Source organism: Lissotriton vulgaris, chromosome 7, assembly GCF_964263255.1.
Source record: "Lissotriton vulgaris chromosome 7, aLisVul1.2, whole genome shotgun sequence".
NCBI classification, from domain to species: domain Eukaryota; kingdom Metazoa; phylum Chordata; class Amphibia; order Caudata; family Salamandridae; genus Lissotriton; species Lissotriton vulgaris.
The window spans coordinates 833,947,340-833,961,605 of record NC_141695.1 but is presented as its reverse complement, the minus strand read 5'-3'; the positions used below and the strand labels follow the sequence as shown (position 1 = coordinate 833,961,605).

Below are 14,266 nucleotides of genomic sequence, written 5' to 3'. Positions count from 1 at the left end.
AGAGCTGCGGGGAGGAGAGCTGCGGGCAGAGGGAAGGGGGGCCATGCACGACAACAAACCGAGACCACAGGACACCCAGATGACAAAAACACAGACAAGACCTACAAAGTAAACAACCAGAAACCAAAGACAAGCCACAGACGTACAAAATGCTGCTTACCTGCTAGCAAATCAAGGAAACTGAAATTGCGCAACCCACCCCTGCAAAACACACGTCCAAAATGGCCAAAACATGCCAAGAAAAAAAAAAAAACATCCGCCCACCGCTGCATGACGATCTAAAAGGGCCGGAATGAGAAAAAATCGACGGAACGCCCACGAATCTGCTCGGAGAATAACGGACAGATCTCTCTTCCAATGGCTAGCCTCCATTTATGGAGCTAGCCAATGGAAGAGACAGGCGGGACAAAGCCCCGTACTGCTAAACAAAAGATTTTTCCTGCGCGAACACTGCTGCGCAGTGGACGCCAGGCGAAACCTAAAAACATGAAGCCTTTCAAATCCCCAGCGGCACGCTGCTCTTGGCGTTCTCATCAGTGCCATGTGCCTGCGGGCATGCCCCTTGTTCAACCGCACTGTCCGTAAAGTCCTGCTGAAGAATCGGAATTGAAGCTCCTGCAAAGACAAAGAAAAGAAATTGAGTAGGCCTCCTAACGAGCCCGGAGAAGCTCCACTTCGTGAAAGATAAGCTGTGCTGTGGGGGCAGCTAGCAAAGAGGCTGCCCTTGCGTTGCTCCCCAGCTTTTATCCAAAATTGGCACCGGCTCGCCGGCGTTTCGCCTACAAGTGCCCCGGAAGTGATTCCTATCACTTCCGGGTCATGCGCAGACCAGCCAATCCTGGAGGGAGGCGAAGCCGCCGTATCACAAACGCGAGTAGCCCAGCCTGCCTCCCGTTGACGTCATTGGGGGGCCGGCACGACCACTATAAATGCGGCGTGTCCAATGCCGGCCCCTGCCTTACTCTGAGGTGCGCAGTGGAGGGTGTGTTTGCCCAGAAATTTGGTGGCCTGACTGAGTATACTTGGGAGGGGACACGGCTGAGCACAAGGTCGCTGTAGTAAGGGGAAGTGCAGGAATGAATCTCATTATTCCGATGGATAAGTAGAAGGGTTTAATTCCATTTTAAGTACAGGTATAGGGAGCCCACGATGAAGGTTGCTACCGCAGGATACACCAGCAGCAACTGCGGAGGAGGAACAGAACATAGAAAGAGAATAAAGGAATCACATTTCTCAGCTAAATCTCTTAGATTCGCAATGTAGTCTTCAATAGATTCTTCTGATGACTGTTTGCACATTGCAAAATTAAATCTTTCCAGGAGAACACTTGTAGCGTCGGGATATTGCTTTCCCATCCTTAATTTTGCTTCTAAATAAACATTCCATACTGCATCTTCTGCTACAGGTCGAGGGAAGTGGGGAAGATTTTTGAACACCCAACGACCAGCAGCTACAAGATGATTAATTAATAAGGCTAGTTTCCTCGTGGAAGAATAATTATCAGCATCAATTGCCGTCAAATCGTTTTCAAAATCCTTTAACCACTCAGTCCATTTTAACTCTGGTTCGCCAGGTTTTTGTAGAAATGGTGATGGTTGTATGACACCTTGAGCAGTCGCCATGAAGACAAATTAAATGAAAATTAATGTAAATTTAAAAAAAGAGAGAAATAAATAACCAATGAAACCACCGTAGTAAAAACCACACGCAAAATGTGGAATATGCAAAATAAGATAAATGATAAATATAAATGACTCAAACGAGAACTTACAATGGAAGGATTCTGTCCAATACCATGAAATTGTACTGTGAGCTGTGCGAATCACCGTTAAAAGTATCGCACCAAACTGTAAATATGAAGAGGGGTGTGCGAATTACCGGTAAAAGGTATCGCACCAGACTTGAAATCGAAGTAATTGGTGTGCAAGTCACCGTTTAAATAATGATCTTACTGACGAGAGTGTTGAAGAAATATCGGAGACTTCACAAACTTGCGCAAGATGGCGGAGCAGCGTGTGACGTAAGCACATCAATCTCAGGATGCTTTGCGCTGGTTGACGGAGAAACGTTGCTCCCACAAATCTTTGAGGAAGAATGAAGAGAAGGCTCGTGAAGCGAGAGATTGCTTCCATTCAAAGTCTCTCGTGGCACAACTGTGGAGGTCTCGAGACAGTGCGGTAAGATCCAATTAAGGTATAAGAATTCGTTGAAACAAATCTGACCCACCTTCAGGAACGAACGTAAAGCTCCTAGGTGGTCGAGACAAATACGTCTGTGTCGAAATAAAATAAATGCAGAGTTGAAGTTCCGAAATTTGTTAAATCCTCACCCTACTCATGGTACCATCAAAATGTAGTAAGGGGAAGTATAAAGACGGGCTGCAGTCGTAGTTGATGTTTAGATATAGTTTATTAAGTACATAAACTATAGACCCACCGAAGCAGAAAGGCAAACATCCCAACTCTTCTAAATCCAACCGTTTAACACCCACAGGTAGCCAAGACCTTACAATTCTCAGGTTACATCATACAATTCTAAACGTGACATAAACATATTCTATATGACCTAACAATATGTACAAACTAAAGTAAACATAAAAGAAAGAATATGACATACTACCACATGTATCTTTTTACAAAAAGCAATAAAATAAAATAGATTAAGAATCCAAAATATAATCATCAAATTTCTTAGGAACTCTAGAAACCCTTTTGCGAGACAAAGGATTAACTTGAAGAGAAGATTCAATTGACTCCTGCTGATTAGAAGCAGAAACAACGGAAGCCTCTGAACAACCCTCAAGGACATTAGGACTTCCTGAACAAACATCATTTTCAGAACAAACATCATGTGCAGATTCAGAACAAACATCATGTGCAGATTCATTAGTTAACACATCACCAGAACGAAACTTTTTATCTTGGAACAACATCATTCCAAATGCAACCACCATCCTCATCATCAGCAAAGAATTGTTCTTGCCCTGGTTTAAGAAGAATAACTGAACTTTTGCTCCACCAACCCTTCTCAGAAAGAAGAACAGCAGAATCAGTTACTCTTTCCACTCTAAAAGGATTGGAAAACTTAGATGAACCTTTGCAAGTCAAAGTGGGTTTCAAGACACGTACCCAATCACCCACCTTAATGGTTTTATCTTTAGACTTATGAGAGACATCATGATAAATTTTACCTGCAATGCGAGACTCTTGAATATTCTGCTTAACTTCCTCAATCACACTTTTCATGTTGACATCATGCACAACATTTTAACAAAGTCAGGTCTTAAAATAGATTTAGCTTGTCTGCCTCTCATCAGTAAATAAGGAGGAGCGCCAGTTGAAGAATTAGGAGTAATGTGATAACTGCACTATTTTTCTTTCAAAAACTCCAAAACATCTAATTTACTTTCTAACGCAGCCTGAATCCCCTCTTTAATAAATCTATTGGCCCTCTCAACTTGACCATTAGCCCTAGGACAATATAAAGGAGTGGTTTCAGACTTAATACCAAATTTTTCCAAAAACGATTTCATTTTCCTCGAAACAAACTGCACACCATTATCAGATAAAATGAGATTGGGAGCACCTTCTAACCTGAAAATAAAATCCAAAAATTCAATAACAGCATCAGTATTAGGATGTTCCACAAATGTGTAATAGATCCACTTTGAAAAATTGTCAACAACCACGGTAGAAAATCTCTTTTCCCTACCTAAACATTCAAAAGGATCAGAAAAGTCAATAGAAATTTTATCCCAAGGACCAACTGCCCCTTCTCTAAGAGACAAGGGTTGGGTCGAAACCTTCCAATGCTTGTCAGCCCTTACGCAAACAGAACAGTTGTCAATCACTCTCTCAATACCCGCATCCATGCCAGGCCACCAATAATGATTTTTGAGAATCTTCTTAGTACCAGAAATACCTGGATGACCAACATGAGCTAGCTTAATAAGTTTATTTCTCAAACCCTCAGGAGGAATAAACAAATGTTGTCGCAACAAAATATCACCCTCAATGCTAAGTTCGTCAGCAATCTGAGCAAAACTCTTCAAACAATCCTCTAAATTCCTAATGGGAGGCCAACCTTCTTCAACAAATTGCTTAACCTTGTTAAACACCAAATCCTTGTCCATAGCCGCAATCCAATCTTTCTCTGAAATGCTCAATTCAAAAGAGTTCACCGCATCGACCAGAGCTACACCACATTCGTGCTCATCCAAGATCTCATTATTGTTCTCTTCAAAAGGAGGAAGTCTAGACAAACAATCCGCTGTGAAATTTTTCCCACCTGGAATGTGTTGCATTTCAAAATTGTATTCTTGTAGTCTAGCTATCAACCTAACAAGTCTAGATGACGCTTTACCACTCCTGACACCATCCATCATAAAAACAAGTGGTTTATGATCTGTAACAAGAACAAAAGGCCTACCCCACAAGAAACGTTTGAACTTTTCCACAGCCCAAACACAGGCTAAGGCCTCTTTCTCAATAGTACTATAATGCTTCTCAGCACCACGAATTGCCCTGGAAATAAAATAAATTACTCTTTCTCTACCATCAACGATCTGAGTAAATACAGCACCCAGGCCAATGGTATTCGCATCCACAGTGACAAAAGACCTACCTTGGGGATCAAAAGTCTTAAGACCAGGGGCCTTGGAAATAAGCTTTTTAACATTGTCAAAAGCTTCATCATGAACCTTATTCCAATTGAATTGAACACCCTTTCTAAGTAACTGTCTAAGAGGTTCAACAACTAAAGAATATCCTTTCACAAATCTTGAATAGTACTCCCCTAGGCCCAAGGAAGAACGCAAAGAATCTTTATCCTTGGGTGTACTAATATTGTCTAGAGTATTAACCAAATCCTCCTTAGGAAAAATACCGTTAGCTGTAACAGGAACTCCGCGGCTGGTTAAAAATAACGGATTCCTCTTGACCTCAACAGAGCTCACAAAGGTAAAAAAAATAAAATTACAGTACCTTAAATCTCGTTTAGTAATCAAACGAAGATGAAGAAATTACGTTTTAAATCAGTGAAGAGTTTTTGGTTTAATTTTCGGCTCGTCACAAAGGTTGATTTCTCCAAAAATGTTTAATTAGCCGAATTATCCAGTGGGTCTTCATGAGATTTCCCTCGTCGCCAATATAAAGACGTGCTGCAGTCGTAGTTGATGTTTAGATATAGTTTATTAAGTACATAAACTATAGACCCACCGGAGCAGAAAGGCAAACATCCCAACTCTTCTAAATCCAACCGTTTAACACCCACAGGTAGCCAAGACCTTACAATTCTCAGGTTACATCATACAATTCTAAACGTGACATAAACATATTCTAAATGACCTAACAATATGTACAAACTAAAGTAAACTTAAAACAAAGAATATGACCTACTACCACAGGAAGTGCAGGAATGAATCTCATTATTCCGATGGATAAGTAGAAGGGTTTATTTCCATTTTAAGTACAGGTATAGGGAGCCCACGACGGAGGTTGCTAGCGCAGGATACACCAGCAGCAACTGCTGTGGAGGAACAGAACGTAGAAAGAGAATAAAGGAAACACTCCAAAAGGAATGCACAAGCAAACAAGAATATATAAATTAAAGATACAGCATAGGAAGATACAGCATACTACAGTTTCAGGACACCATTTAAGTAGTGGGATTGGAGACATGAAGGGAGGGACACGAAGATGGACTTAGTGCTGTGGGATGACTTTATTGGGGTGAGGGATGATGCGTTTGAAGAGTAGGACTCATGGGACAAATGCTTCATACATCCACATATCTAGGATCAGACACAACTGGGCTCTGCAGCAGGCAGGGTTGAGATCACAGTAAGCAGGAGCTGTATGGGGGAAGGGAATTTAGCTGGGGTGTGAGATGGACGCATTAAACTCTGAGGGGGCAGTATCCCCCTGAGTGGGTATGCAATGGCACAACCGATCTGAAGAGAGGGATTGACTGGAATATGTTTGTTATTGGAATGTTTGTAGCGCCTAATCTGCATGCGTGTGGCCTTATTCTACTGTGGTATTTTTTTTTAGACGTTCCACATAGTTCCTCAGTCACTATCCTGGGCTGTCTGGGTCCTATTCTCTCTCAGTTTGTGGCTGTGTCATTTTCATTGGGCCATTGGATGGAATGTTATTGTGCACAAGGCAAGACTGTGGGACTCTTCCAATTCTTTTGATAGCTAGAAATGTTATTTGACATGCCCCCCCCTCCCGCCATGGTGTAGGGTGTTTCTTGCTGGCGAGTGCTGTTGGGTACCATTATAACAAAAATATGGCATATCTCGTGAGTGCTGAACGTGTGTGAGGAGTTCTGTCCAGTGTGATCTGTTAGAGGTTATTGTGCTTGTGTCATGGTTGGATGTCCTGGTGTGAGTTCATTGACAGGCATTCATATTGCATAGCTGTATATATGCAGGACCACTGGAATTAAGCAGCAGGGGAGGACCAAATTATGCAGCAGGGTTGACTGTTATGCGGCATAAAAAGGCAAATTATACAACCTAATACAACACATTTTGTGATAGTATTACTTCATATTTTTGTCATTTTTTCAAATGTTTAACAATGTCTGGGCAAAGTTTTCACCTCATTGGCACCAGCTTAACATACAACTACAGCAATAAGCAACCGAAAGATGACCGCTCAACTTTTTACATAGGACCTTCCACTGCACCTCAATACCAGTCACTGTGATTTTGGTAACTTTTTATCCATTTTAGGTGGAAACATCGGCAGATTATGTAGCAGATGATGGATTATGTGGCAAATGCAGCAAATCCATAACTATGCGGAAAGTGCCACAGCTGAAAAATTGCCAGTGGCCCTGATATATGGCAGATTGCCTATCAATTCGTTTTATTGGAAGGATGCACATTTGCTGCCTCTGTAGTGTTCATTACTCCTTGGTGGCAGGTGCTTTCCCAGAGTCAGAGTTATTAGGGAACGGAGTTCTGAGTGGCAGACTGGGATGGATTTAAGAGATGTCTTGATTTTTAGGATGTCGTAGAACTCTGCTCCAAGGCATGAAATAGGGAGGAGGAAAGCAATCCAGATAAGTGGGCAAAGCTGAGCACCGGGTGGGCAGGAGTGAGGACTTAGCTTGCGGGGGAGCAGGACTGAGCTTTTCATAGGGTAGAGTGCAGGTGGAACAGGCTGGCCGGTGAGAGAAGGAATCCAGGGCCAAGCGTGAGTCAACGGTTAAGTATTCTGGCCAAATTAACATTCTTTATATCGCTCTTCTTCCAGAATCGGCTTCGGGAGAGCATGAAACTTTTTGCTTCGGTTTGCAACAGTAATTTCTTCAAAAATGCTTCAATGGTAAGTTCTCTCATTTGCCTTTTGGAGCATTCATGGTGGTAGCTGTGAGATGGCTTTTTGTGCACTGGCTCTGGTGAATGGCGTGCCAACACTGCCTGCGGTAATACTGGGTTGGGTGAATGTGTTCAAGTGTTTGCAGTGGGACCTCTGACTGGTGTGTGGTGTTTGAGCATTGGCTGTAATCGGGGATGATAGGTTGTGAGATCAATGACTCTGGTACGTAGTGTTGTAACATTGACTGTGGGGTGCAGGCTCTGGTGGAAGTGTTGGAACACTGGCGGCAGAAGAACCGTCATTGATGGATGTGGTTGGAGCGCTAGCTATGAGAGTGCTGGTTGTGATGAATAGTATTGAAGCATGGTGAGACGACAATCCTCTGCATGGTTTGTAAAAGCTGTGTTGCCATGCCCTTTATGTTTTTCTGGCTTAATCAGCGTTTTATCCACTGAGCTAAATCTTTTAAAATGTTGGACATTTTTTATGGTGTTTGGTTTTGTCTGCATCAAAGCTGGACCCTGATATCAGAAGGACACCTAAAGTGATTCTCCTTTCTGAGTGAGAGTGGCTAGTGCACTCTGAACCCAGGCTGCAAAGAGATTGGCAGGGCTACCAGCTTAATAATAGCCCCAGGGCAGAGTCCTTTTTACTAGAACCAATGTGAGAAGACCTCTGACTTGCTCTTCGACTAAATAGTCACCCGCTCCCTTAATTGGACTCCTTTATCCTCAGCTTATCTGGCAGATGTGTGAAGGATGTACATCTGTGTATTTGTGGGATGTGAGATTTGCGCGTGAACTGGTCAGTTGTCAGTCCTATTTGGATCCATGTGTGCAGCACCAAATCTTAGGTTTCTTTTTGTTTGAGCTGGTGGTGGCCACCTTGGACATCCAGTCTGTACATGCTCTATTCCTTTTCCTCTCCATGAAACCAGTGTACCTGCTGGTTGAGGGAAAGTTACTCCAGTATTGGAACTTTCATAGATTCCCATGCTTGTATCACTCCCTGTTGTGAGAATGGGAGTCCCCGGTATACAGGTAATAGCAATAGAAACCTTTACCAAAACAGAAAGTAGGCCTAGGCCCATTCTAGTTTTGTAACATATACACCTCTTTTTGTAAAAGGGACCAAATACAGTAAACAACCAATCAGATCAGCCTCGCCCCTTAGAACCCTCCTGAGAGATGCTCAGTTGTTTCCTGTAAAGCATACTTCTACAGTTTTTCACCTGTTTTTTCTTCAAGACCTGCTTGGACTTCGTATCAAGATGTCTGATAAGGAGAAAAAAACCCTCTTTAAAGCTTGTTCAACTTGTGCTAAGAAGAGTTTGTATGTGGAGGACAAGGATTGTATTTACTGTATGTACCCAGACCATAAGGTTGCAGACTGTAAAATATGCTGCACTTTTTCTACGAAGACCTTGCAAGACCCGGGGGGTGTCTCTTGACCTGGCTCCAGAAGCTCAAGTCAAGGAAGGAACCAGTCTCCAGTGACAGTGATGAGGCATCCACATCTTTCAGGAGGTTGGTGAAAAGGGGTAGACCTTCTCCTTGCCCCAGTATTGGAACTTTCATAGATACCCATTCTTTTGTATCATTCCCGTCGTCGGAATGGGAGTCTCTGTAACAAAAAATACCATAGCAGTAGGTTCAATAGAGAAAGAAAAAGGCCTAGGCCTCATTCACTTTTGTAGCATATCACCCTCTTTTTGTAAAAGAGACCAAACTTAGGCATCAGCCAATCAGAAGAGCCTCACCCCATAGAACCCTCCTGAAGGAACCTCAGAGCCTCAGATTTTCTACCGCACGTTGTGCTTAGGGAGTCTTCATTGAGCTCTGCTCATTTCATCTCTTTTAAAGGTTTTTTCTTCAAGTTTTCTCTTCAGGATTTAGAAAAGAATGGCTGACAAGGAAAAGAAGAAGGCCCTTTTCAAGCCATGTTCCACCTGTGCCAAGAAAAGGTTGTTTGTGTAGGATTAACATAAGGATTGTATCTATTGCCTCTATCCGGATCATAAGGCAGAGGACTGCAAGATCTGCCGCACTTTTTCTACCAAGACCCTCCGAGATCGGGCTGGTAGACTTCTGACCTGGCTTCAGAAACAGAAGGAGAGGAAACATGGAGTTTCCGGTGACAGTGAAGATTCATCGTCAGCTGTGTCATCTAGAAGGTCAGTCAAGAGGGGTAGGGGTTCCCCTTTTCCTTCTGTTGAACGTCCTTCTAAGGCCTCAAGACCCCCAGAGAGTCTGAGAGCCTAGGTCCAGGCGAATCTCATCACCGTAGTGAAAAGGAGAAGATAGGACCTTCTACGCCTTCTAACGGTTTGAAGACTGATCCAGCCTTCAAGAAACCCTCTTCTCAATCTTCTGTCAGAAGTTCAAAGTCCTCCACGATGAAGGCGTCGACGACGGAGCTTGCGTCGACGAGGAAATTGAAGCCAAAGTTAGATTTGGTTCCCTCGACGGAACATTTGACGACAAAGAAATCGTTGTCGAGAAAGGAAGCGTCGATGACCGTTCCAACAGCGTCGACGGGAGGGTCACCGACGATGGCATCGTCGACGAAGGCGTCGACGACTACAGCGACGTCGACAGCGAAGTCGTCGACGGGGGTGACGGCGTCGACGACGATGACTACGACGACGACAGTGTCTCTGCTATTTGATGAGGAAGAGTCAGAGGAGGATGATCAGGACTCATATGGCTACGCTAATAGTCCCTCTCAGCTTCTGGTTAACTATGTCAGGAGACGGACTCTGAAGGAGGGTATGACCAGGAAAGTGGTTATCATCACCAAGCTGGCCAATCGCAGCATTATTCAGGTCAAGACATGGTTACGGTGCCGTCCTCTTTCTTGCAGGACCTGCATAAGATGCTGCAGGACTATAAATCTAAGGCTACAAGGCCGGTTCCGGCTCCAGTAGCGCCAGCAGCTCCTGTCTCGTCTCCTGCTCCTGAATTACCAGCTCAGGCATCCCCTCAGCCACGGGCAACTATTCCGCAAGAGCCTTCCACGCCTGCGGGCGGCCATGATGATTCCTCAGAGGAGGATCGTGATTCGGATCATGATACGAATCAAGATACTGAATGGGATGACTACATCATTCCGGACCCTTCAACCCCATGTCCGGATCCGGTGGATTCTCCGCCAGCGGATGTAGGGGGTTATCATCAGCTGATGGAAAGAGCGGCTGGCAGGTTCAAGTTGGCTATGCCTGCGGTGGCCACGGAGTGTTTCTTGTATGACTTCAAGGAACCTTATCGGAAGACGACAAGGTCCATACCTATAGTGCAACATCTGTAGGAGGAAGGCATTAAGGCTATGAAAAACCCAGCGACGGTGGTCCTGGTGCTACCGCGTCTTGATAAGAAATATAAAGCACCTGACGATGGGCCTGCTGCCTTAACGGGTCATCCAAGACCGGACTCCGTTATCTCGAAAGCGGCGCAGAGGAAATCCCGCAACCCCTCTGCTCCCTTGACAACTCCTCCGGACAAGGAAGGACGGAGATTGGACAAGCTGGGAAGAGATTCTCGTCGATGGCAAGTCTTCTGGTGCGAGCTGCCAATGCCCTGTCTATATTGGGCAGATATGACCGCCAGCTCTGGTGTGATGTCGCTCCGTTCCTGGATCAGCTTTCTCCAGAATCGAAATCAGAGGCAAAAAAGATCTTGCAAGAGGGGAAGGCGACCTCGATGGAGATCATTGACTGCGCCATGGACATTGCCACTACGGCGTTTCGTTCGTTGGCTGGGGCTGCTGTCCTCCGTTGCCTAGGGTGGCTGAAGGCGACCTGGTTTCGACCTGAGATACAACATAAGGTCCTAGATCTTCCCTTTGATGGGGAAGCACTATTCGGAAAGCTAATTGACGACACTCTCCAAGACATCAAAAAAGACATGTAGACCGCCAGATCTTTAGGTACGCTTCAGTACCGCAAAACTCCATTTAAAGGATCCAGAGGCCGAGTTACGAACTACAGGGGATCCTATCAGCAACAGCGATATTCATCCTACGGCTCAGGATCCCAGCAATACCGCCAGCCTTATCAACAAAGGCAGGGCCAATCCTCCGATTACTCCAGGCCTTACAACAAGGGACACAGGCTCAGCAGGGATGTGATACGTCCAAGCGACAATCGCGGCCTCCTGGCTCTTCCTACTGTTCCCTCCTCCAAGAAGTCATCAGTTGGAGGCAGTGTAACCAAATACCTTCGGAATTGGTCCAAGATAACATCGGACCATGGGTGCTCAACATCATTCGGAAAGGCCATACCTTGGAATTTACGCAAATCCCACCACGCCAAGCCCCCTGCAGCCATTCCATCGAAACACCTCTGTCTTCTGCAGCTCGAAGTTCATCAGATGCTCGAGAAGGGTGCTATAGAGCCCGTTCCCTCCGACCAAAGAGGACAAGGGTTCTATTCCAGGTTCTTCCTGGTAAAGAAGACGCTGGAGAAATGCGCCCCATTTTAGATCTCAGGGAGCTCAACACCTATCTCATCTCCCTGTCTTTCCGGATGGTCTCTCTACAAGACATCTTACGGCTCATGAATCCGGGGGATTTTATGTCCACGCTTTATCTCTTGAGGATGCGTATTTTCATGTACTGATTCACCCAGCACACAGAAGGTTTCTACGATTCACAGTAGCCAAGAGCCACTTTCAATTCAGGGTTTTATCCTTTGGTCTTCGCTCATCCCCGAGGATCTTCACGAAGGTGCTGGCGCCGGTAGCAGCATTCCTGCGAAGGAACCATTTTCAAGTCTTCCCCTACCTGGACGACTGGTTGCTGAAGGCCTCGTCCAGGGAAGCGGCGCGGGACGCTGTTCAGGCTTGTACAAACTTGTTTCAAAATCTGGGACTCACTTTAAACAAAGACAAATCATCCCTGGTCCCGTCCAGAAAGGCACGTTTCCTGGGAGCCATCCTAGACTCACAACTCACAAAGGCTTTCCCAACCCTGGAAAGGAGGGAAAGACTACAGACCTTGGCTCGGGACTTACAAAAAAGAAGGTTTTTTCTGTACGGCGCTACAAATCTCTGCGGGGGGTAATTTCATCATGCATACCTCTGATTCCTCACTGCAGACTGAGAATGCGTCCCCTGCAGGAACAACTAGACATCCAATGGAAACAGATTCACGGATCATTCGACAACAGGGTGACCGTCACTCCAATGATGAGAACAGCGGCCTTATGGTGGACAGATCAGAGAAACTTGTCCCAAGGTCTATCCTTCATAAGCGATCCGTCTCCTCCAGTAGTGACAACGGACGCTTCATTGGAGGGTTGGGGAGCAGTGATGCAAAACCTACATGTCAGTGGCCATTGGTCTCATCACGATCGAAGGCTCCAGATCAATCTCCTAGAACTGAGAGCGATAAAATTTGCTCTACAAGCTTTTCTTCCTCGCCTAGAAGGTTCACAAGTGCACATCAGAACAGACAACAACATGGCCATGCATTATGTCAACAAGGAAGGGGGAACCAGATCTCTTCCGTTGTCGCAGGAAGCTCAACAGATCTGGGAATGGGCGATCCTTCACGGGATATCGCTGAAAGCAGAACACTTGCCAGGAGTTCTAAACGAGAACGCCGACAGGTTGAGCAGGTTATCCTCAGTCAGTCACGAGTGGGAGTTGAACCAGCGAATTCTAGAGGAGGTCTTCAGCCAGTGGGGCAGACCAGCAGTGGATCTCTTTGCCACACCGACCAACAAGAAATGCCGGTCTTATGCAAGCAGGCTTCACCACCTAGGATCATTGGGGAATACGCTTTCGATAGCCTTGTCAAGGACATTTGTCTACGCCTTTCCCTCCCATCCCACTGACCCCGAGGCTTATCAGGAAGATTAAAGTGGAACCATGCAGGATGATCTTGATAGCCCCTGCTTGGCCGAATCAGTTCTGGTACCATCTGTTGTCGCTGGCTCCTCATCTTCCCTTGAGGACTATTGCAGATCTCCTCACAATGTCCGAAGGGCAGGTTTGGCACCCAGATCCCCAGTCATTACACCTGACAGCATGGCTCCTGAGCAGCGAGAATTTATGAATCTCCCAGTCTCAAACAAAATTAGGGAAGTCCTCTCCCAGGCAAGAGCTCCTTCTACAAACAAGACTTACCGCTTAAAATGGAAGAGATTTTGTATTTGGTGCAGGAGAGAGAAAGTTGACCCCTTTACTTGAAAGCCTCATCAACCTCTACCTTATCTCTTGTCCCTGGCTAAGTCGGGGCTGGCCTATTCTTTTATAAAGGTTCATTTGGCAGCCATTTCAAGATGCAGACGGTCTGAGTCTGGTCCTTCGTTGTGGTCTTCCAGAATTGTGAAACAATTTCTAAGGGGCTTATTCCGGGTCTATCTACCAGTGAGGCCTCCACCTCCTACCTGGCACCTAAATCTAGTCCTCCCTCAACTCATGAAAAGCCCATTTGAACCAATTCATCGTTCGGACATGAAGTTCCTTTCATGGAAATTGGCTCTCCTTCTTGCCCTCACATCGGCGAGACGTATTGGAGAATTGCAGGCTCTTACAATCCAGGAGCCTTTCCTGCAGTTTAAAAGGAACACTGTTATCCTGAGAACTAACCCTAGGTTCATACCCAAGGTACCCTCGGACTTCCACTTGAACGAGCCGGTTATTCTAAAAGCGTTCTTTCCTCAGCCGGCTACACCAGCGGAGAGATCGCTGCATTCTTTGGATGTACAACAATGTTTAAAATTCAATTTGGATCGTACCAAGGGATTTCGGAAATCCTCTCAATTGTTTGTTGCTTTTGGTGGTCCAAGCAAAGGTCTCCTGCTGTCAAAACAGGGGATTACAAGTGCCATTCTACATTGCCATACTGCAGCGGGGAAACCACTGACTGGCAGGGTTCGGGCACATTCCCCAAGGTCAGTGGCTTCTTCAGCAGGCCTCTTTGCGGGGTGCAGA

General features: G+C 45.4%; 1 protein-coding gene across 1 annotated transcript in view; it reads left to right on the top strand.

The window, feature by feature from the left end:
* The window catches only part of LOC147702505 (guanine nucleotide-binding protein G(o) subunit alpha-like), a 1,070,398-nt gene that overhangs the window by 770,335 nt on the left and 285,797 nt on the right, over window positions 1–14,266 (top strand). Inside the window, exon 7 of the mRNA XM_086931175.1 lies at window positions 7,266–7,337. Within this exon, the coding sequence (XP_086787301.1) occupies window positions 7,266–7,337 (72 nt within the window). The remainder of the gene's footprint in view (window positions 1–7,265; window positions 7,338–14,266) is intronic.